At 46.5% G+C, this 24,673-nt stretch overlaps 1 protein-coding gene across 2 annotated transcripts; it reads right to left on the reverse strand.

Moving 5' to 3' along the window:
- Window positions 1–4,076: 4,076 nt before the first annotated feature.
- Gfra3 (GDNF family receptor alpha 3) lies at window positions 4,077–24,402 on the reverse strand. 2 transcript variants are annotated; one of them, XM_003477142.5, is made up of 8 exons: window positions 24,263–24,402; window positions 14,298–14,615; window positions 10,308–10,400; window positions 9,106–9,418; window positions 5,720–5,823; window positions 5,439–5,573; window positions 4,970–5,058; window positions 4,077–4,755 (listed from the first exon to the last, which is right to left on the reverse strand). In XM_003477142.5, the coding sequence occupies exons 1-8, from the start codon at window positions 24,342–24,344 to the stop codon at window positions 4,666–4,668; spliced, it is 1,224 nt and encodes a 407-aa protein (XP_003477190.1). In that variant the 5' UTR covers window positions 24,345–24,402; the 3' UTR covers window positions 4,077–4,665. The 2 variants fall into 2 exon arrangements, with proteins under 2 accessions (XP_003477190.1, XP_063088233.1); XM_063232163.1 differs by lacking the exon at window positions 10,308–10,400.
- Between the last annotated feature and the right edge of the window lie 271 nt (window positions 24,403–24,673).

The raw sequence follows: 24,673 nt of genomic DNA on the forward strand, positions 1-24,673 counted from the left end.
AGTGGAGGGCAAATGCTCATTAAAGATTTGCCAATAAATGAATGATCAAAGAGTCAATTTGGAGACAGTTATTTAAAAAGCAGTCTGCGTGGCAGGGGATTTAGCTCAATGGCATAAGCGCCTGCCTGGCTAAGAGCTAGATCATGAGTTTGACCCCTCCCCCCCCCACTGGTACCTACATAAAGAAATAAAGTTCACGTGGTAGTATTTTTTTTTTTTAAAGCAGTCTGCTCCCTTCCCACCCGGTTCCCCAGAAGTTGGTTGAGCAGCACTGGACATCACAGCTAGCAGGAGACCATTAACAGCTTTAGCCCAGCCACTGCCCCGCACCCTGATCTTGGCTCTGGGCCTATGCTGGGGCTCAGGCTGGTTGCTTACTAGGAATTTGGACGTCTTCAGAGCCAGCTCTGAGGACTGTTAGTCTAACTTGAGCACTTGAGCACTTACCTTATCGAGGATAACTACCGTTCACACCCCAGCCCCAGGCTAATGGAGTCAGAGCAGGCAGGGCCCTTTACTGCTCGGGTCTTCCTGGAAGAGGAAGAAGGAAGTACACCAGGTGCCCTCTGGAGCTTTCCAGGAAGCTGGGGCTGGGGCTGGGTGTAACAAGAGATACTGCCAGTGAGCCTGTGCAGCTGAGGTGTGCCCACCCTACCCTCCACACTCACAGCTCCTGTGCAGTCCGCACTCCCAGTTGTTTCCCTCACTGCCTTTAACCAGGCCCAGAGAAAATAAGAGTTTTGTCCTTGCAGAGACTCAGGTTGGGGATTAATCCCCACCAGGAGCCTTTTTTAGGCTATAAATTTAATTCTATTTTGATGTTTACAAATTTGGGCTTTACTGGATGTGGTAGCACACTCCTGTAAATCCCAGCACTTGGGAGGCTGAGGCAGGAGGATCTAGGTGAGTTTGAGGCCAGCCTGGGCTATACATAGTGAGTTCAAGGCTGCCCTAAATTACAGAACAAGACCCTATCTCAGGGGAAAAAGGTCAAGGGGGAGGCAAACATGATGATTACATGTCTGTAATTTCAGCATTCAGGAGACTGAAGCAGGTGGATTACTGCAAGTTCCAGGCCAGCCTGGGCTACATATTAAGTTGGAGATCTGCCTGGACAGCATAGTGAGACCCTCTCTCAAAAAAGAAAAGAAAACTGCAGTCTGTGGTTTAAGGAGACAATTATGACTAGATTAAGGTCATTGAGATGGAGCCCTATGATTGCATCCTGGTAGCTTTCTAAGATAAACACATATATATTCTTGGGATGTGCCAACAAAAACACCATCACCAGAATATAGCCTCTCAGCCTTGGACCAGAATCATGAGCCATGATAACAAGATAAATCCCTTTTATTTCATTTTCTTTTTGAGCTAGGTGTGGTAAGACCCTGTCTTAAAAACAAACAACAAAAAAAGAGCCACTTTTTTGAAGAGAGTTTTGCTACAGAATTTTCACTAGAATTTACTCAAATATGATACTGTGACTTAGCAACAGAAAGACTATTGGGCAGTGTTCATAGGTGGTATTATGGTAGATACGTTTTGTCAACTTAAGGAGTTTAGAATTTTTACTAAGAGACTTAGTAGGGAGCCAGGATCCTTATTTTATATATATTCTCATCCTGTGCAAAAGGAGAGCACAGAGATTTTGTGAGTGCTACATCTGCCCTGGGAGATATGGGAGGGGGAGCTGCATACAATATAAGAGGGGAAAGAGGCTTGTTTTTCCAGGATTTTGCTCTGGCTGCTTTTGTTGGCTGCTGCCTTGAAGTGTTGCCCCTGTGCCGTGCCACCCTGCCTTGGAGCCAGCTGATTATGGACTGAAACTTCCATAAACAGTGAGCTAAATAAACCTTCCCTTCCTTCACTTTGGGTACTGAGTATTTTATTCCAGCAACAGAGAAAAGTAACCAAGTGGTGCAGTCATGAAGGCTCTAACTCCATCACTGGATTCCGCTGTACATGAGTTCTTAGCTCAGTGGGCTTGTTAGGACACAAGGCCTAACTGGGTGAAACAGGCCACAGGACGCTGATCTGGAGCATAATTTATTCCCTCCTTTTCCTGATGGTCTTTGCTTCCCGGTTGAAATGAGGAGTGCACAGCTGCTCCACCACACCCATGCTCCACCATGTAGAGGGCCTCAGCTTAGCCCACAGGCATGGAACCAGCTGACCACAGACTGAAACATGAGCTAAATTAATTCTTTTCTCCATGCTGGGCACACCTGTAACCCAGCATTCAACAACCTGAGACAGGAGGATCACAGTGAGTTCAAAGGCAGCCTGAACTATAAAGCTAGACCCTGTTTCAAAAAGACAACAAAAAGTTCTCCTTTTAGATTACATCAGTATTTTGCTACAGTGATGAAACTCTAACATCCCACTTGTGTAAAATTAAATGTACCAAGAGTCTCATAGCGGGATTCGGATATTAAGGTTTTGCTCCCTTCTCAAGGATTATACTATCCAAATCCACTACCAAAATGATAGACCATTACTGCTTGGTTTTTTGAACTCTTACTATCAGGAACAATGCTTTTATTTTATTTTATTTTATTTTTTTGTCTTTTTCCTTTTCATTGGTACCAGGGATCGAACTCACGACTGCCTGCTTGCAAGGCCGGCGCTTATGCCGCTGAGCTAAATCCCCAGCCCCAGGAACAATGCTTTTACATGGCTCATTGTACCCTGCTGAGGTAGGTTCTATATTTCTGCAGGTCACACATGTGAATACCAAAGATTAAAAAGCTAAAATCTGGGGCTGGAGATTTAGCTCAGCGGCATAAGCGCCTGCCTTGCAAGCAGGCAGTCGTGAGTTCAATCCCTGGTACCGATAAAAATGAAAAAGACAAAAAAAAAAAAAGCTAAAATCTAAGGTCTCACATGACTGACAATCAGGTGTTGGAAGATTAACATGTACTTGCAAAGAGTAGATGCAAGAAGTACTCAGCACACATAGAGGCTAAATGAACGAGGGGGGTTCTTATAATCAGCATGCAGCATCTATCACATGTTACTATTTTACTGACTATCTGGTTTGTTTTCCTGCACTGAGGTATACCAAGATTTGAGACTAGGATTTGAGTCTTACAATCTCAGAAACTTCAGTACCCAGCACTTAGATGCTTGTTGTCAAAGAGTGAATAACATGTTTTTTTGAATCTAGGTCCTAGCTCATGCTAGGAACTGGCTTCACCACTGGACTACATTCCCGGTTTACTTTATTTTAATTTTTTTGGTACCAGGGATTAAATTCATGAGCTGGCACTTGCCTGGCAGGCACTGTGCTGCTGAGCTATATCCCCAGCCCATATTTTATTTTACTTTATTTTATTTTGAGACAGGATCTTGCTTTATAGTTTGGGATGGTCTTGAACACACTATGTAGTCCAGGCTTTCCTTGAACTCGCAGCAGCCCTCCTGCCTCAGTCTCCTGAATGCTGAGATTATAGGCATGCACCACACACAGCCCCCAGCCCTTTTAAAATTTTATTTTGAGGGCCAGGGGTTTAGCTAAGTGGCACAAGTGCCTGCCTGGCAAGTGCAAGGTTGTGAGTTCGAGCCCTGGTACAAAAAAAATATTTTGAGACAGGGTCTTGTTAAATTGCTTGGCTGGCCTGAAACTTGCAATCCTCTTGCCTCAGCCTCCCAATAAACTGGGACTGAAGGCATATGCCAGCATACCCAGCATCTACAAATATGTTCTTCTAACTTCCCTGGGATTGAATCTCTGTCGTCCTGTGGCCACATTTTGATACGGAGCAGATTAATACCTCGAACTGCTCAGGAAATGCAGTGGTTGACTTAAGGTCCCCCCTCGTTCCCCTGGAAGATCCTAGGTAGCATCCCCAAAATGGTCAGAGATGGGTGGACACCAGGTCCATGTCCATGGCCCACTGATGCAATTCTTTCTTCCCAATCCACATAAAGCACACAAAGCTGGAGACTTGTGTGAAGTTATAGAAGAGTTGGTGGTAGGGTGGCTATGTCTCCATTACCCAACCTCTGCCCTTGTGGCTGTAACACCCTCTATCTGCAAAAATTCACAATCTGAAAAAACAGGTAAAGAGCAGAGCTTTAGGTCAAAATGTTTAATTATGATCCAAGACCTCAGGGTGAATTTGAGACAGAAGCAGAAAGAAAGCAAGGCCCAAAGACTTCTGCTCCTGCTGCCCAAGTGACGTCTGTGACTGGAGCAGAGCAGCAGAGGCAGTGGGTCTCATCCTCCATTCACAGGAGGGTGATGGGGACACAAGCGCAGGTCTTGCTAGGCTGCCTTATAACTCCCAGCCCTGCCAACCTGCAGACTGCTGCAGAGAATGACTCATGTGCTAGCTCCGGCTACCCTGGTAGGGAGGAATCAGGAGAAATGTTGGCAGAACTGATCACCTTCAGAAGACACGGTGAAATGGTGATTCCCCCAGGCTTACGGAGGGGCAGCATGAGTCAGAAGCAGGGGTAAGGAGGAAAGAAGGAGAACCATCGGTCCAAATCTGGAAGTCCCACCCCATGGCCTCATCTGGAGCTGCCCAGGTGCACAGGACAGCGTGCCAGGTGGGGTGAGGATGGCCACGTTACGTATGCACCTCCTTCCAGATGCTGCCCTCACCACACAGTGCAAAGGCTCAAGCTGTAGAGGGGGAAGACTTTCCCAGGGAGGTCCAGCTACCACAGGCCGCAGCATAGAATCAAGGGAAGTGTACAGCAAAAAAGAAAGGGCACCCAGGGCTGCAGCCTCACAGCAGGGCTTTCATTCTGTGGAAGAAACAGAGCAGAGTCAGTTTAGGAAAGCATCTCTGCTCTTTAACACCTCAGCCTCAGGTAAGCCTCACCCCTTCCCTGAGATGTCCCTGAGCCATCTCTAGTATTGTGGAAACAGAAGGTGAACCTCCCAACCCCGTATCCACTCCCATCTTTCGTCTGTTTGGTATAGGTTTCCCTAGCTGGTCCAGTAACAGAGGAGGCCTACCTGGGCTTCCATCTCAGGGAAGACAGAGGCTGCTGTGTCCCCGAAGAAGAGTTGCTTGTGGACACGCATCTTAGCTGCAATGGCCTCCACTGAACAGAGAGCAGAGACAGATGAGAAGGGCTTAGTTTTTTTGAGACAATGTCTCACTATGCAGCCCAGGTGGGCCTCGAACTTGCAGTGATCCTCCTGCCTCAGTCCCCTAAGTGACGAGATCACAGGCGTGTGCAACATAACTGCTCCTCAGGAGACTTCTAGGCCTCCCAGGGCAGGAAAAGGGGGACGATTTGGGGGAGGTGACGGAGGAGCAGAGTATCCCTGAGCCTAACAGGGTAAACAGCAGTCCAGGGAGATGGGGCACTCAAAGGGCCTAAGCAGAAGAAAGCCCGGGACAGGGAAGGGGCTGCTCTGTCAGAAGATGGGCGGAGCCATCTGGCCACGGAGCCCCGCCCCCTCCCTTGGATGCACGCACCGAGGCAGGGGTTGCGGGAGAAGGACCTCTGCAGCTGCTCGCATTCCTCCTGCAGGTTGCCGCTACCTCGGCAGGTGCAGCTCAAGGCCACACTGGTGTTAACGCTGCTGATGAAGTTGGGGGTCATGGCAGTGCCTGTCCGTGGAGAGAAGAGGCTGTCATGGTCCCAGCAAACTCGACTTCAGCTCCCACCTTGCCCCAGCCATCTCGGGACCTCAGCATCCAGACTCAGTCCCCAAACCGTTCTCCTCCTCCTGTCCTCTGTGCATACCCAGCCTCACCTATTAGCCCCAGGTACGAGCGTAGACATCGGAACTGCTCTGTCGCACAAGTCCCCAGGATGTCCCTGGGGTGGCAGTGGATCTGGAAATCTGCCAGGCGGGATCTGTAAGAAATTTCAAGAGGCGCCAATGAAGATGCGGCCTACAGCCATTACCTAGCTGCCTATCTTCAGGCCAACTCCTTCCCGGCCTCCAGCACCCAGCCCAGGGCCTCCTCCTGTGTGAAGCTGCCCGTCACAATCAAATATAGGGTCACCACTACCTGGCACACATCACTCTGCACCTGAGCTCCACAATCCTTAGGACACGGCAGGCAGCTCCTTGCACCTGTTTCCTTGACTACTAGAGAAGACCCGGCATGGCAGTGCACACCTGTAACCCCATTACTCAGGAGGCTGAGGTACAAGGATCACTCTAAATTCGAGACCAGCCTTTGCTACATAGTGAGTTCAAGGTCAGCTGGACTAGAGAGACCCTGTCTCAAAAGATCAAAACTAGCTGGTGATGTAGTTCAGTGGTAGAGCACTTGCCTAATATGCACAAAACTCTGGGCTCCATCTCCACTACCAAAACAAAAAAGGTAGTGAAAGACCAAAAAAAAAAAAATGGCAAGGCATTCCTTGGGTTCAATCCCCAGTGCTGGGAAAAACAAAAACAAACAAGAATGGCATTTATTGCAATTTATTACAGCATTACTTATAGCAATAAAGAAAACAACCTAAATGCCCAACATTAGAATGGTAAAATGAAATGTATGGCATTCATCAGTGGAACACAATGCAGGCATTTTTTTTTTTTTTTTTTTTTTTTGTCTTTTTCCTTTTTATCGGTACCAGGGATCGAACTCACGACTGCCTGCTTTCAAGGCAGGCGCTTATGCCGCTGAGCTAAACCCCCAGCCCCTACAATGCAGGCATTTTAAAAAGCAAAATTGCTGGGGATAGTTTCGCACACCTGTTGTCCCAGCACTCAGGATGCTGAGGCAGGAGGATCACTATGAGTTTGAGGCCAGCATTTGGGTACATACTGAGTTCAGTGCCAGCCTGATCTACATATTGAGGCCCCGTCTTAAAAAATGAACAAACATGGCTGGTCCGATGGCAGTGGGTTATCAGAACTTATTAACATTAGTGTCACTAAAGTTGGTATACCACCCCCCCACTGCTAAATTTGACTGGATTTTAAAAAAAATGAACAAACAAATCTTGGGTTTGGGGTATAGCTCAGTGGTATAGCACATATCTATCATATATAAGGCCCTGGGTTTGATTCTCAGTGCTACAAAAAATAGTAAATTATCAAGGGTATAACTGGGATTACAAGCTGGTGCCACTATCCCCAGCAAAAAATCAACTTCTTACAGGACAATAAATTTCAAAATAAGCACTGCCATTCATTTAGCAATTATTCGACTCCAGCAATCTAAGCAATCTACACAAGTAATTTTGGAGGTGGGGGTACTGCAAATTGAACTCAGGACCTTGTGGTTTTCAGGCAGGTGCTGTGCCACTGAGCTATATCCCTGGCTAGCCTAGGATCCCATGAGATCTGTATTATTATCTCAGTTTTCACAGAGAGTGAAACTAAACCTTAGGTTAAGAGATGGAGTTTAGGGTAAGTGAGGTACACATTATGCAGACTCAGGATTTAAATTTACATCCATCTGACTTCACATTGAGGCAAGATCCAAAATGCACCCCCTCCTCGCTGTGCTGGAGGCTTAGTTCCTGATGAGCTTTTAGAAGAACTGGATACAAGATCTCTGACTTCATTGGTGGATTCATCCTGAGCTCCTAGTTCCGTGGTATTATTAACAGGTGACAGAAACAGGAAATAGGGCCAACTTGAAGGGAATGAACCCTAGTCTCCAACCTCTTCTTCTGGGGTTCTCTCGCCCTGTTTCCTGGCTGTCATAAGGTGAGCAGCTTCTCGCTGCCACACCATCCCATCACAATGTCTGTGCTTCACCACAGGTCTGAAAACAATGGAAACCAGGCGTGGTGGTGCACACCAATAATCCGAGTATCTGGGAGGCTGAGGCAGGAGGATCACTGGGTGTTAGAGGCCTGCCTAGACTATGTAGTGAGACTATGTCTCAAAAACAAAATATAAATACATAAATAAGTAAATAAATAAATAAATGCAAGCAATGGAGCCACTTAACCATGACTGAATAGACTGTTCCCCCTCAAATTGTTCATGTCAGGTGTTTTGTCACAGCATCAGAAAGCTAACACATTTAAAAACCTGTCTTACCACTGTACCAAACTGAGAATGAAAAAACTCAGTCAGGCATGGTGGTGCACACCTGCAATTCCAGCATTTGGGAGGGTGAAGTGAAGATCACTGTGAGTTCAAGGCCAGCTTGAACTACATAGTGAGACCCTGTCTTAAAACAAAACAAACAAAAAAAGACACATGCTGTGGATTTAGCTCAGTGGCATAAGCTTCTGCTTGGCAAGCACAAGGTCGTGAGTTTGATCTCCAGTTTAAAAAAAAAAAAAGACACAAATATATCCGCAGAATGTTATCTGAATAGAAAAATGACTAGAAGTAAATGCTCAGCAAAATATGGTAGATTATCTCCAGGTAAGGAAGAAGTATTGAGTGACATTTGTATATATTTTTGTATTTTCTGAAAGTTTTTTTGGTTTTTATTTATTTGTGGGTTTTTTGTTTTTGTTTTTGTTTTTGGTGGGGGGACAAGATCTCACTATGTAGCTGCAGGCTGGCCTTGAACTCATTTTGTAGCCCTGCGTGGAGTGGAATTTGCAGAGATTTTCCGAGGGATTATATGTATGTGCCACCCACCCGGCCCTTTTTTGTTTTGTTTTGAGACAAGGTCTCGCTTTGTGGTTTAGGCTGGGCTTGCACTATGCAGCCCGTGCTAGCCCGGAACTTATGGGAATCCTCCTGCCTCAGTCTTCCGAATCCTAGGATCACAGGCATGCACCACCATGCCAAGCTGAAATTTTTTACTTGGCGCAGTGGGCATGGAGGCTGGAGGAAGGTACTTGGTCTTTACATTGAGCTGCTTTTCAAACTCTATTTTCTCTATTTTGAGGCAGGGTCTTTTTTTTTTTTTACTATAGCTCTCAGGTCTTAAGAGGCAGGGTCTTACTAAATAGCTAAATTGCCTAGGTTCACCTCGAATTTCTGATCTTACTGCCTCAGCCACTCACAGTACTGGAATTACAGGTGAATGACAACATTGCCAGCCAAAATACCATATAGATAAGTAGATACATAGATAGATAATTTTTCTAATTTTCCAAAATATCCAAGGTGAAACAGCTGGTGGGTTCACAGATCCCTGAGGGTTAGTGCCAAGCCATAAAGAAGGTGGCCTTGAGTGGTGATCTTGTCACTGTGGCTGCGCGGTGCACCTGCACAGTGGGTCGCCTATGCAGAGGCTACGCAGGTCCAGGCAGTTGGGAGTCGTAGAGGGCAGCGCGCAGCCGGGCGCGATGGTGTTGCGCCTTCGCTCCCCGCAGGTGCGGTCCGTGGGCGCGCAGGGGCACAGCAGCAGACCCTGCACATGCGGCTCCTCCGCCCTTTCGAAGAAGGTGCGCAGCTGCTGCAGGCAGACGTGGCGCTGGCAGTGTGTCCCTGAGCATGCCTCCCCGTAGGCCCTGCGCAGCCGGTCACACTTGTCGTGGAGGGTGCAGAGCATCGCGAACTTGAGGCACACGTCTGAGTCTGTGGGGAGAAGGGCACTGAGTCACGGGTCCATCCTCTCCCTATAGCTGCAGCTCAGCTTCCTAGGAACCCTGGCAAAGCCTTGGTTGGAAAAGGCTCATCCTATTCTTCCTCTGTTTCGTTTCGTTATTTGAGACATGGTCTCACTATATAGTGCAGGCAGGTCTTGAACTCACTATGTAGCCCACGCTGGACTTGAACTTTCAGAGATCCTCCTGCCTCAGCCTCCCAAGTGTTGGGATTGTAAGCGTGCATCACCACGCCCGGCTAAATCTCTGTGTTTTTTTTTTTAAGTTCTAATTCTAATATATAGAACTGAGTATACAATGGAACCCAAGTATTTCTCAAAAAATCATGTGCTGGAGCTGGGGATTTAGCTCAGGGGCATAAGCACCTGCTTTGCTAAGTGCGCACTCATGAGTACGATCCCGGTACAGATTTTTTAAAAAATTTTGTGCGCTGCATTCTCAATTAACTCACTGGCCAACTTTCAAAAAGCGCAACACCATGTGTCAAAGATCTTGCCAGCTCCATGGCTCCCCACCCTGCCACACTCCCACTACTTACTCTGCCTAACACCTCACCCATTCCATTAGAACTGTTGAAAACAAGCAATTTTCTAGTCTTTAGGGGAAAAAAAATTAATCTTCTTTCCCGGTGGCCATGACTGTGCATCACTGCTCCATTTCAGTACATTTTTCTGAGGCTGTGCCACACCTAACTGACTGCCGTCTGCTCTAGGCGCCCTAATGGGCTCTCTTCAAACTGTAACTGTTGCTTTCTGGTGACTCTCACAGTGGGAGCGCAGCCTTGGACACTCCACAGTCAGCACGCTGTGTCCCCTGACCCCAGCCTGGCCCTTGCCCGCCCGCCTGCCAGCCCTAGGCACCTGGTCTGAGCATGTTCAGCCTGCTGAGGTGCATTTTCCAGGGCTTGCTGGTCACTGCGTCCTCATATGGGGAGACATCCAGCTCATAGTCACCTAGAGACAAGACAGGGGCACAGGAACGCTGAGGACAGGGGTAGACAAGAGCAGAGAGGCCAAGACTGCTGGGTTGGACTGCACTGCCAGCGGGCAGCAGAGGAAACACCACTGCCTTGCATACTGAGCTGTGAGCTGCAAGCTATGCAGAGATAAGAAAACGCATCGCCAGGAAGGGGCAGGTGGGGCCCCAGGAGTAATCGGGGAGAATAACAGAAGCATCAGGATGGACACAAGGATGCACACATGTAGTCTCATTTCAGCTAGGAGCCTGGCAGGGTGGAGTGGAGTTTACCAGCTGAAGCCCACTTAAACCAGTAGGAAACTGGCAGCTAAGTGTGCTGGTACCCCTGTAATTCAGCCCTGTGAGAGGCTGAGGCAGGAGGATTGCAAAATCAAGCCAAACGTTGGCAAGCCAGTGATTCAGCAGCAAGATTTTGTCTCAAGAAAACACAAAACAGGGGTAGGGACTGGAGATGGATGAAAAAAGGCCAGTTTAGCTGGGTGTAGTGGTATGTGCCTGCAGTGCCAGCTATTCAGGAAGCTGTGGCAGGAGGACTGAGCGAACCCAGGAATTTAAGACCAGCCTGGGACTAAACAAAATAGAGCAAAAACCTGGGTGGTGTACCCCTATAATCACAGCACTCAGGAGGCTGAGGCAGGAGGACCACCATGAGTACCAGGCCAGCCTGGGGTTCACAGCAAGACCTCATCTCAAAAACAAAACAAACGGGCTGGGGATTTAGCTCAGGGGTATAAGCACCTGCCTTGCAGGTGTATGCTTGTGAGTTCAATCCCCGGTACCAATAAAAAAGAAGAAAACAAAACAAAACAAAACAAAACAAAAAAAAAAAAAAAAGACCAACCTGAACAACATAGTAAAATTTTTATCTCAGGAGAAATATATATATTGAGGGAGGGCATTTTGCAAGCAGGCAGCAACCAGAAAAATAATCCAGAAATTCTAGGATTTAAAGGATTAAGATGTGCAACTGTTTCTCATATTCAAATGGTAAAAAACAAAATCAAAAAATGCTTTGAGGAATAAGACCCAATCAAATATGTGACCACCATGAGGAGATTTGTGGAGATTTCTCAACTGATTAAAATGGTACCAAATAAATCCTGCCAGTTGGACAAATGTAAATGGGAAAAAAAGACCAAAATAGTGACCTTCCCACGGAGGCCTGGTCTGGGCAAGGATCTCTTCATCAGGTCTAGAAAGAGGTGCATGTCTTGAATTGTGGGAAAGCTACTGGCACACAAGACATCAGGAATGAAGATATAAAAAACAATCATGTTTTGAGAGAGTTGTACTTCTAGGAGATACTGCTCTGGATGAAAGGTCTAAGCTGTGACTGAGACCTAAAATTCCCTGACATTCTGTAGACAGGAAGCAGCTTAGAATGCACTTCAGTCCCTAAGGAGGTTGTAGTCTCTAATCCCCTTTTCAAATGTGGCCAAAGAGAATAATTAAAATAAGGACCTCCCAGGGCTTATGCTCAGCAGCATAAGCGCCTGCCTGGCAAGCAGGCGGTCATGAGTTCGATTCCTGGTACCGATAAAAATGAAAAAGACCAAAAAAATAAATAAATAAATAAAAAATAAGGACCTCCCAGAGGGCCAGGCCAAGAGGCCTGGGCACACCAAACAGGGCAACTACACTACTTCTATAGAGCAAAGCCAGGGTCTTAGTAAAGAACAATCCATGTGCCTAGGGGAGATCCTTACAACTGCTGCCTAGAAGGATTTCAGTACTACTGTGAAGGCCCTGAGGTGGAGGCTAGTGATGGAGCACATGCTTAGCAAGTGCCAGGCCCTCGGTTCAGTTCCTGTCTACCAGAACTGCTGTGAATTGGGCTGGACATAAGATCCCAGTGCTCAGGAGGCTGAGACAGGCGTATTACTGGGAGTTCAGGGCCAGCCCAGGCTACACAATGAGTTTAAAACTATCCTGAATGTCAGCGGTTTAGCTCAGCGGTTTAAGTGCCTGCTTGGCAAACACAAAGTTATGAGTTCAATCCCCAGTAGCAAAAAAAAAAAAAAAAAAGCCCAGCCTGAATTTCATAGTAAGACCTTGCCTCAAAAAGACAGGTAGGGGGCTGGGGATTTAGCTCAGCAGGCATAAGCGCCTGCCTTGCAAGCATGGTCGTGAGTTTGATCCCTGGTACTGATAGAAAAAAAAAAAAAAGATAGATAGATGGAAAGAAAGAAAAAAGGAAGAAAGGAAGAAAGAAAGAAAGGAAGGAAGGAAGGGAATTGCTATGAATCTATGTCTGCACTGTGCCTCCCATTCCTCTGCTTTCTGTGAGTATTAGGTTAATTTGAAGCTGTTGTGAGGCAGGTGACTTGTCTTTTCAACTCATAGGTTTCCAGGTCAAGAGGGGTCCTGTGCATACTCCATGTAGAAACTATCTCGAGATCCTAGACTCAAAGCTTGTGCTATTTGGACAGAACTTTTAGGGCATGTCCTTGGAAAGATGGTGGGTGTATTTACTTGTGGAAGGGAAGGTAACACACTTTTTGATGAAGTGGTGAATTACAGTAGATTGTATTATTATTTTCAAGTATTCTTTGCCCTCCCTGTAAAATCATAAATGCTCACTTTTTTTTTTTTTTGAGACAGGGTCTTCTTATGTATAGTGAGTTCAACGCTGGCCTTGAATGCACTATATAGTGTTCACTCACTGCCCCAGGCTGGCCTCAGACTCACAGTGATCTTCCTGCTTCAGCCTCCCAAGTACTGGGATTACAAACATGAGCCACTATGCCCAGCTTTTATGTGCACATCCTGCCATGTGATTTTTCATATCCCTCACTGTGGGAGGAATATACTCTCCCCATCTCAGTGATGTTATCCTCAGCCATATGATTTGCTGTCTACTAGAAAGGAGAAGTAGTGGAGAGAATTTGTGATCAAGAGTTTCTTAAAATATCACATGACTGATCATGTGGCACTTGCCTGCAACCCAGCACTCCAAGAGGCTAAGACAGCAGCACTGCAAGTTTGAGCCCAGGCCGGGCAACTTGGTGACTTAGTGAGACCCCATCTCTCTCTCTGTCTTTGTCTGTCTCTGTCTCTATCTATCTATCTATCTATCTATACACACACACACACACACACACACACACACACACACACACACTGGAGTCAGGCATTGTAGCACAAATCTGTAATCCCGGAACTCAGGAGGCTGAGGCAGGAGGATCTATGTGTTCAAGCCCAGTCTGAACTACATAGCAAGACCTTGTCTCAAAAAACAAACAAACAAAAAACCGCATATGGTCCTAACAATGCTTGTTTCCTTGTGCCATGGAGAAGGAAAATAATCCCAGACAGAGCTGCATCCCTACCCTGATCTCAGAATGAAGCAGACACATGAAACAACCAACAAAGGACCTGACAGGCAAGGCTAAACCTGCGTTTTGCAAACCTGCTTTGTAACCAAGACAAGGTCCAGTGACAACTAAGGAGAGAGGGATCCCTGGCAAGAGGCAACGGAGGCGGCTGCTCCCTGCTCTTTCTGCGCTCTCTCTGTTGCTGTTGTGTGTCTGGCTGTCTCCCCGTTTGTGGAAGGCAGGCCTGAGCCACCGCAGCTGATCTCTCAGAACCTGTGGGTACACGTATTTTGGAGCCTAGCTATGACTTAAGCCTTGGCCCTGTCTTCTTGCTCCTCTCCGGTGCCCAGAACTCCCAGCCTTGCCCGGTTCCCGGCGCTGCCAAGAGGGGGCCGCGGGGAGAGGCGGGGGAGGCGGTCCGCTGAGTATTTTCACCAAGCCAGAGGGAACCGACCTCCCCCTGGGGCTCCACGTGGGCCCGCGGGGGCACTCAAACCCCACCCAGAGCCTCTTCCCGGCCTTGTCCCAGTCCCCTCGTCTCGGTGGACGGGGCCTCACCGAGGCTGCGGGCAGGGTGGACGGTCCAGTAGATGTCCAGGCAGGCGGCCTGCTGCTTCATGCGCCGGTGGCACGAGCAGCCCGGCAGGGAGCTGTTGCGGAGCCGCCGCGCAGCCTGCAGGCAGTCGGCGAGGCCGGCCAGCTCCTCGGAGCGGGAGCCGGAGCCGGAGCGGGCGCGGGCGGGCGGCGGGCTGCTCGGCCCCGAGGCGCAGGAGCCCAGGTGCTGGTAGGCGGCTTCGCACGCAGGCTCGGCCCGGCACTGCTTCCTGGCCTGGAGGCAGCTGTTGGCGAGCCGGCTCTCTACGGGAAGGGCCTCCTCTGTGGAGGGACAGGGCAGGTGAGGCGCCAGAGTACACAGGCATCGACACTGAGGGGCGGGGAGTGGACATTGCCCGCAAAACCTTGTGAAAATTTTAGGGTAGCCCAAATAAAATGGTGGTGCACATCTGTAGTCCTAGCACCTTCAAGGCTGAAGCAGGAGGATTTCTGTGATTCTGAGACCTGCCTGGGCTACAGTGAGTTCAAGGACAGCCTGAACTATGTAGTGAGCCTCTGTCTTGAAAAACAAAATTAAAAACAAAACAAAACAAAAAACCTCAGAGGCGCACAAAGGCATTGACTGACTGGTTGATTCAGGGCCTTGCTTTGTAATCCAGGCTGGCCTTAAATTTATGATCCTCCTGCATCAGCCTCCTAAATGCTGAGATTACAGGCATGTGCCCCCCATGCATGATCACATTTTTTTTTAATCACATCTTTTTAAAAGAGTTTTAAATTGGAAATTTTTTTTATTGAGGTAAAATCTACACAATATCAAATTAACTTTCTTAAAGTGCACAATTAAGTGGCTTTTAGAACACACTATCATCCTAAAATGTAACCCACACCCATTAAGCAACCAACCATTCCTTATCCTCCCTTCCCCTGAGCCTCTGGCAACCACTAATCTTCCCGTCTCTGGATTTATCTAGTCTAGATATTTCACAGAGTGGAATAATACAATTGTAGGCGATCTCTTGTTCCACCTGGCATGTTGGGAGGTTCATTCAGATTGTAGCTTGTACCCGTCCTTCATTCCTTTGCACCTGGGAACATTTTCTTGTATGGATGCCACGGTTTGTTTCTCTACTCCTTAGCTGATGGGCATTTGAGTTGTTCCCACTCTTTGTTTACTGTGAATAATTTTCCCAAACACTCATGTCTGAGTATCTGTTTCAATACCTGTTTCCAATTCGCTGAACAGATACCTACAAGGAAGACTGCTGGGTCACAGCACAAGGTTGGATTTAACTTTTTGAGGAACCTTTGACTGTTTTCTACAGGATTCACAATATTTTATGTACATTCCCACAAGCAATGTGCAGAGATGCTGATTTCTCCACACATTTACTGATTCTTGTTACTCTGCCTCCCACTCCTGTCTTCATGATGGCCATCCTTGTGGATGTGAAGAGGCATCTCATGTGCTTTTCTCTTGCATTTCCTAAAACAAAAGATGGTCAGCATATTTTTATGGGCTTCTTGGCCATTTGTACATCTTCTGTAGTAATACACTTTTTTTTTTTTTGGTACTGGGGATCAAACTAACAACCTCACACTTGCCAGGCAAGCACTTGCACCACTGAGCTAAATCCCCAGCCCCAGTAATACACTTTTTACAGTATACAGCATACAGAAGAGTCTGTGAATCAAGACAAACAAATCTCACAAACTGAATACGTCTATGCAGTCAGAACCCAGACAAAGGAATAGAGCAGTCCTCACCACCCCTTTCTCAGTTACTGTCCTCCCCAACAAGAAGGAGACATCAGAAACTCATTTGGGCTGTGTGTCAATCATAAATGCGTGTTTTTGTGTCTTGGTTTCTTGTTTTGTTTTGTTTTTGACACAGAGTCTCACTATGTTACCCTTGGACATTGCCCATTGCAATGGCCTTGGACATCTGGCAGTCCTCCTGCCTCAGCCTCCCAAGTGCTGGGTTTATAGGCGTGCTGCACCATGCCCAGTTTGCATCTTGGCTTCTTTTGCTCAATAACATTGTGTTTACAGAATTCACCCATACTGTTAAGTGTGGTCATAGACAGCTTATTTGAATTGCTGTATTGAATTGGCAGTCATTCTACTGCTGACTGACATGTGTAAGTCATCTTTTAACACTGTAAGTTAAACTGTCTCATATTTCTGCTTAACTCCCTCCAACAGCTCCCACTGCATCTTCTCTCCAGGGCACAGTGGCACATAGCTGTGACCTCAGCATTCTGGGAGGCTGAGGCAGGAAAACTGAAGAGTCCAAGGCCAAGCTAGACAACTTAGTGAGATCCTTCTCAAATTAAACAATGTGCTAGGGATGTAGCTCAACAGGAAAGCCCTGAGTTCAATCCCCAATACAAAAAAAAAAAACAAAAAAACTAATTGTTTAATAAAGCCTACAAGACCTGGTATCTGCCCAGTTCACTGCTTCATCTCCAATCTTTTCTCCCTTGCCCACTTCCTTGCCACCACACTGACCTTCTTTGTAGTTGTCACTGAGCAAGACAAGCTTGTGTCCCACTCAGGGCTTTTGTGCTAGCTTCCTGCTTGCCTTCCTTTCTATGTAGTTCAGGTTTGCCTGGAGCTCACTATGCAGCCCAGACTGGTTCTGAACTCATGATCCTCCTGCATCAGCCCCGCAGTGCGGGGATTACAGGTGTGGGCCACCACGTCCAGAGGCCCCGCCTTTATTTCTGCTTGGAATACTCTTCCCCACGATCTTCTCAAAGCTTTCCCCTTTTGGGAATTTAGATTGTAGGTTAAAATCTCAGAGACAGCACCAGCCTGGCAATCACGAGGTCCTGAGTTGGACCTAACAATGAATGGAAAGTAGCCTCCAGTCACAAGAATACATTATTACTCCAGTTCTCGGCAGAACACTTATCACCAGTTGACTTTTCAGTTGATTTTTAAAAAACTATTTCTTCCAGTAGACTTCCGTGCTTATCCTATCACTAGTTTATCTCCAATACCTAAAACTGCTTGTTCACTGTGAGTTCCTGTTTAAGAAACAAAGGAATAACAGGGCCACTCTGTGAGCCACCTCTACATCTTCTCTAGATTCTTTTCCTCTACTTACAATCAAAGAGCTGCAAAACTGGGAGGGAACACAGAGCTCAGCCCACAGAACCTCTGCTCCAATCATATAATCACCTGGGTTTCTTATTTTTTTCATTTGGGTTTCTTATTAAGAGGCAGGTCTCTCAGAACTACTCAATCAGGATCTGGTGATAAAGCCTGGGATTCTACTTTTAGTGAGTTTTCTGCAGACTCTGATGCTCACTAAAGCTTCAGAGCTGGTGTCATATCCAGTGAATACATAATAATGGGATCAAGCCAGTGGTGGCATGTGCTTGTGATCCTAGCATTTCAGAAGGCTGAGGCAGGAGGTTCATAAGTTGAACCTCTGTGTGGGTAATTCAGGAATTTAGCAAGACCCTAATCACATTTTTTTAATTGAAAAAAGGTGAAATAGAATTTCATAACAAACTAATAGGAGAATAACAATACTTAATACAAGGTAATTACTCAGAGTACAAGATATGAGCATAAAAAATTTTCCAATCAATATTAGTACAAACCTTCCTGTTCAATGAAGTAAGAGATAGTAATAGTATAAGCTGTTTTACATTTTTCTCTTTTTTTCCCTTAATTCCTTTCCCCTTTCTACCCTCCTAAGTCCTTTTTCCTTTTAAACATTTACTTCCCATTTCACAATATCTACTATACAATCTAGACCTTATTTACTCTATCAGTTTCTTACACCACGGAGACAATATGATGTTTGCATGTATGATTTATTTCATTTGTGAGTATGGTCTCAAGTTACATCCATTTACCTATAAAAGTCTCACGGTTATCCTTTATGACTGAGTAGTATCCTATTGTATAAAAATACCATATTTTAAAAAAATCCATTCCTCAGTTGATAGGCATTTGGGTTACTTCCAAGATTTTTTGCGGGGGGGGGGGTCTTTTCTTTTTTCTTTTTTCTTTTTTTTTTTTTTTTTTGGTACTAGGGATCAAACTCATGACCTTGAATTTGCCAGGCAGTTGCTTATGCCACCAAGCTAAATACCCGGCCTCAGGGGTCTTTTTGAAAAAAGGTCTTGCTATGCAGTTCAGGCTGGCCTTGAGCTCATTTTGTACCCCAGGCTGGTCTTGAATTTGCAATGATCCCCTGCCTCAACCTCCCAAATGCTGGGATTACAGGCATGCAATACCACGCATTGTTTCCAAGATTTAGCTATTACAAATTGTGCTGCCATAAACATAGGTGCACATATATCATTGTGGTATGTTTTTAATTCGTCTGGAAGACACCCAAAAGGGGAATAGCTGGGTAAAACGGGACCTCTAATCCTTTGAGGAATCACCACACTGATTTCTACAGTGGTTGCACCAGTCTGCATTCCCACCCACAGTGGAGAAGGGTTTCTTTTTCCCCACAGCACTCCCAGCATTTGCTGGTGGTTAATTTCTTGATGATAGCCATTCTTTCTGGGGTGAGATGGAATCTCAGTGTTGTTTTAATTTGCATCTTTCAAATGACCAATGATGTTGAACATTTTTTCATATATTTATTTGCTATTGAATTTCTTCATCTGAGAAGTGTGTGTTCATCTCAGATGCCCATTTGGGATTGGGTCTTTCAGTTTGACACCAGAAGAGATCTGAGTTTTTCCAATTCTTTATATGTTTTAGACATAAGTCCTTTGTCTGAGGTACAATTAGCTAAAAATTTTCCCCCCACTCTGTGGGTTGTTTTTTCATTCTGTTGGTGATTTCTTTTGATGTGCAAAAGCTTTTGTAATAAGATGAGATCCCAGCTGTTGATTTTTTGAAGTATTTCCCATGCAGCTTGGGTTTTATTCATGAACTTTCTGCCTACCACTATGTCTTCAAGATTTCTACCTACTTTGTCTTCCAGTAGATTCAGTATTTCCAATTTTAATTCTAAATTTGTTTTTAACACTTCGATCTTTTGACTTTAGTTTACTGCATGGTGATAGACATGGGTCTAGTTTTAGTAATCACCATGAAGAGAGCCAGGTTTTCCAGCAGCATTTATTTATTTATTTATTTTGGTAGTGGCAATTGAACTCACGACTTCTCAATTGCCAGGCACCCACTGTGCCACTGAGTTATATCCCTTGTCCTTTATTAGCACTTTTTTTTTTTGTCTTTTTGAGACAGGCTTTCACATGTAGTTTAGGCTGGCCCCAGTCTCCCAGTGATCCTCCTGCGTCAGCCTCCCAAGTGCTGAAGTACACCACGCCTGGCTCCACTTCCTTTTTAAGGCTAAGGATATAGCCTAATACAAAAACTTCAGGTTCAGACCACCAAAAAAAAAAAAAAAAAAAAAAAAAGACAAATTCACTTAATTTTTCCTTTTGTTTCAGGTTCCAATATGCCACAGTATAGCAATGGTTCATCTGTCCATCTACAGGATCTACTACCTAGTGCAAGCTTGCCTTGAATTCCCAGCATCCTCTCACCTCAGTCCTGGTGACACAGGTGAAGCTGGCTGGAGAAGTGGGCAGAACTCATCAATTTCAGGATCCCAGCGTGGAGCCAGATGGTCCTCAGGACTCCACTGTAGACCCCTTCACCTCCCACCCCCACTACCCCCACCCCCACCAATTGCACTCTCACAAGATGTGGGGGGTGGAGTGTGGGAAACCAGACACCAGGAGGAGCCACTATTGTGATTCCTCAGTGACCGGTCCTAGGTCTTCTGGCCCCAACAGTATATTTTATTTTTGTTCTTTTTCTGCTTTCCTCTTTTGTTGGGGCCTACTTCACTCTGAAGAGCCAGTATTTCCCTTACTTCTTTACCTCTTATTTTTCAAACAAACCTTTGGCTTTTCTTGTCCAATCCTTTGAGACAAGAAGGCCCTTAAGGCTGGGTGTGGTGGCATAAATCTGTGATTCCAGCCCTCAGGAGGCTGAGGGAAGAGGATCACCATGAGTTCAAAGCCAGCCTGGACTACATATTGAAACCCTGTCTCACATATAAAAATAATAACAATGAAGGAGGAGGAGGAGGAGGAGGAGGAGGAGGAGGAGGAGGAGGACTTGGGATACTTTCATTTGGCAAGCCATTTTTTAAAGAACTACCCAGCAACACTGGAATTACAGGAGTGTGCCACCACACCTGGCTATCTATCAGAATCTCTTTAGGAAATGTGGCTCAAAAAATGTGTATTAACCCAGTGTCAGCACACACCTGTATTCCCAGCTACCAGGTAAAAAGAGAACCACTCAAGCCCAGTTTGAAGCTAGCCTGATCAGCACAGTAAGACCCCAACTCAAACCAAACCAAAAAGAAAGAGAAAGGTAGGAGGCACTCACTGGTAGTGCAGGTGTCTAGCATGTGTGGGGCTTCAGGCCCTATCCCAAGCAATGTTTTTTTAAAAAGATAGTAAATAAAAGGCTTGTTGGATATCTTTACAGATGGAACAATTTTTAAAATTTTTTTGAAATCTCAAACAATATTGAAAAAAGGTATGAGATTTTTAAATTTTTACAAAACAAAAACGTAATATAAACCAGGCTTAGAAAATCTAAGAAGACTAAGGAGTCACTGCAGGTCGGGTTCCAGCAAGAGGCTGCTGAAAGGAGCAAGTCTCACTGTTGTCTCTAGACTAAGTAAATATTTAACTGAATTAAATATTGAATCATAAGGATTTTTGAAAGAAAATTTCTAAAATCTCTTAGCTGACAGGTCAGCAAGTGTCAGCAATGGTGCATCTTGGGGTAGGGGGATGTCTCAGCCCAACAAAGACCTTGGTGGGGCATGTGAAATGTGTCAGGACAGGGCAGGACTTTTGTCCCCTGGACTGTGAAACAAATGGTTGATCCAGGGCAAAGGTCACAAATTGATTCAGTGCACAGATGTTTCCTTTGGGGGGTGGTTTGAGAAAGCATCTGGTTATAGAGTTCACAGTTCAGACTGACTTGAACTCACTATGTGGCCCAGGCTGTGCACTCATGGTGATCCTCCTGCCTCAGTCTCCTGAGTGCTGGGATTACAGGCAGGTGCCATCATACTCACTTTAAAAATTTATTTTTGAGTTACTAAATTACTAATTACCCAGGTTGGACTAGAACTTGCAGTCCACCTATCTCTCAGAGTGCAGGGATTCCAGGCATGTGCCACCTTGCCCAGCTAAAACAGTGTTTTCTTTTTTAACAACACTTTTAATCTATTAACATTTTTGAAATGGTCAAAATTTTAAAGCTTCAGTGTTAATGCTCAGTTTGAAAGTCTGTGCTCAGAGGAAGCTGAACACTACATTTGGTACAGGAGTTGAGCAGCGTATCTAACATACCGCTTGCTCTTGCTCTTCGATGAGCTTTCATCTCACTTTGTTCTCAATTTGTCTGCACTGCTGTTTTTCACATCAACGAAAAAAGATAACAGATAAGAATAATCACCTATCTCTCTTTCTAACAGCAATCATCCTCTTGTTATTAGTCTCCTGTTCCACTCATATCAAGTCAAGAGTCTGGGAGAACTGGACCCTCCAACTCAACCCGGGAGGCCTCTCGGTGCAACCCTCACTTTGATACCCAGGCTGACACCTGCCCATTTTGGGCCTCCTCTCCTACCTCCCCCAGCACCTTGAACTTACTACTCAGACCCACACCAGCCAGGCCTTACTAATGTACCTATTTCAGGCCACCTGGCCCCAGCCTAAAGCTCCTAAAACAGTATTTTCTTAGAAATGTAATTATGGTCAATATTTAAAAACTAAAAGATTTGAGCCAGGCGTGGTGACATATGCTTATAATCCCAGCACTCAGGAAGCTGAGGCAGGAGGATCACTGCAAATTAGAAACCAGCCTGGGCTACAAAAGTGAGCTCAAGGCCAGCCTAAACTGCATAGTGAGACCCTGTCTCAAAGAGACAAAAAAAAAAAAAAAAAAAAAAACCCTGAAAGATTTAAAGTGAGTGTAGTGGTGCACACCTATAATCCCAGCACTCAGAAGGCTGAGACAGGAAGGTTGTCAAGAGTTTGAGGCCAGGGGCTGGGGATTTAGCTCAGCGGGATAAGCGCCTGCCTTGCGAGCAGGCAGTCATGAGTTTGATCCCTGGTACCGATAAAAATGAAAAAGACAAAAAAAAAAAAAAAAAAAAAGAGTCTGAGGCCAGCCTGGCTACATGGTAAGCTCAAGGCCAGCCTGGACAACTAACAAGATCTTGTCTCAATAAACAAAAACCCAAACAGACAGACTAAAAAATCTGACATAAAAATGAATTTTCACTATGAATGGTGGCATACACCTATAATTCCACCATTCTGGGGGCAAGGCAGGGGGACTGACCTGAGTTCAAGGTCATCCTGGGCTACATAGCAATGCTCTGTCTCAAAAGAAAAACAACAAAAAGAAACCAACAACAATAAACTATGGATTTCCAACTTCTCTTGAAATACAGAACATTCAGTTCCAATGTCTCTTGAAATGGGGAATCCAGACCCACATCCTCACAAGGCTCACAGTGGCGCTGCGTATGCAATGTCTGCCCCCTTCTGGTAAGTTCCGCCTTTCCAACTTGTCCTTTCCCTACATTCTCTGCCATCTGTGCCTCTGCTTCCTCATTCACACAGCCAGTATTGTTTCTCTCTAACTGTTCATCAGCAGCCTTGCTTCCTGACTTGATTTCCTCCTCAGTTCATCAGAGGATGAGCAGCTGAAATTGTGGTAGGTTATGCTTCAGGGCATGGTATCCTTGTTTGTTTGGGATTTGCAGCCCAGCTACTCAACCAGAAACCCCTGCTGACAAGTATTACTGAGGAAAATAGAAAATACAGCTGCCCACCACTCTGCCCCACTGAATGAGTCCACTGAGGTGTGTAGCGCATACCCCGTCCTGACACGCAGCCATACACTAGTGTTAGGTGTGATGTCACAATCAGATTGGATAGACAAGTCCTTTTCCTTCTTCCTTCCATATATGTCCCACAGTTGCAATTGTCTTTCTTGTTTGTTTTTTCCTTGACAGGGAATCTTGTTATGCTGTTCACATCAGCCTTGAACTCACGATGTAGACTAGGCTAGCCTCCAACTTTCCTAGATCCTCCTGCCTGCCAAGTGCTGGGATTACTGGTGTGCATCACAGCTCCAGGCCCAGGAATTGTATCTCTGTACTACCCTCTTGTGAAAGAAAGTGTGTGTTTGGTGACATGTGTGGTCCCTGTTGCAGGATTCACTCTGGCTCTGGCAAAAGCCATGCTCTGTGATTCTATGCATCTATCTGGCTGCCCAAAGCCACGGGCATTGTTCAGAGTGGTGCTCTCAGGCTGTCCTTCCTCAGGGAATGGCTGTGGTTCTAAAACCAAGCTGGTACTACACATTCCTCAAAATGCCCACTGTGGACTGACCTTTCCGGCTCTGTAGGTATTGTGCCAGCCGGCGGCGCGGGAGAGATTTCCTGCCCAATAGGGAAGCAGTTACAGTGCTAGATGTGACGGTCAGTGCTAACAACTTTCTTCTCTTTCCCTTTGTTCATTTGTGCCTCCTCCTTAGTCCTTTCCAGGATGTTGGAAAGTTGCAAAGGTAGAGGAATTGAGGCCATGGGGAACACATGGCAGTCCTGCTTCCCTCTCCGAAGCACCCTGGCCACAGGATGCTCTGGATGCTCTGGGACAGAGTAGATGCACCGCATAGAGGGAAGAACGGATCCGGGAGAGCAGAGATCCTCGGATGTTCAGGTGGTTGCTGGCACTCGAGGTTGGTGCACCAGTTCAGACCCAGCATTAGCCCAGAACGCAATCCCTTCCTGGTACATTAGGCTTCCTCCTCTAGGTTCCAAGGCCAGGAGGGATGGACGTCCCGGACGTCCCCACTCGGGACTCGGTGCCCAGGCCCCCTCCACGCTCACCTCCACCCGCCCCTCCCGTCTGATCGCACGCACAGGTGCCACTCACCGGCTCCGAGGGGCAGCGACAGCAGTAACAGCAGCAGCAGAACCACCGGCAGTGGTGGCGGCGTGCTGGGGGCGCGCACCATGGCGAGTGGGGTGCCGTGTCCAAGAGGGCACTTTGCGCCGGGCGCCGCGCTGCTCTGCCCGCTGGACAGTGAGTTTGGAAATCTGGGCTCCCGGGCGGGCGCCTCCCACCACCGCCTCCCGCGCGCTCCCACCAGGGTCCCAGGCGCCGCCCTCCAACTGGGGAGCGCGCGGCCGCACCTCGCTGCCTCCTGCTCCAGAGGAGGCAGTGAGAAGGGGCAGTGCCCAGTGTGCCCATCTGCCGCCCGCCGCCCTCTGCTGTAAGCAGGGCTGTGGAGCTGCTGCGGGACCCACTCCACACCCGGGGTCCAACAGTTCTCAACAAGCAACG

This window comes from Cavia porcellus, unplaced genomic scaffold (assembly GCF_034190915.1).
Source record: "Cavia porcellus strain 051 isolate PalLab524CR breed Dunkin Hartley unplaced genomic scaffold, mCavPor4.1 scaffold_21, whole genome shotgun sequence".
Classification (NCBI taxonomy): domain Eukaryota; kingdom Metazoa; phylum Chordata; class Mammalia; order Rodentia; family Caviidae; genus Cavia; species Cavia porcellus.

Excerpts from the sequence above, each read along its gene's own strand:
- Gfra3 (XM_003477142.5), bottom strand. The coding sequence starts at position 24,344 with ATGGTGCGCGCCCCCAGCACGCCGCCACCACTGCCGGTGGTTCTGCTG. Across the intron at positions 14,616-24,262 it reads GTCGCTGCCCCTCGGAGCCG|AGGAGGCCCTTCCCGTAGAG; the intron begins GTGAGTGGCACC and ends GTCCCTCCACAG. Across the intron at positions 9,419-10,307 it reads GCTGAACATGCTCAGACCAG|ACTCAGACGTGTGCCTCAAG; the intron begins GTGCCTAGGGCT and ends TTCTCCCCACAG.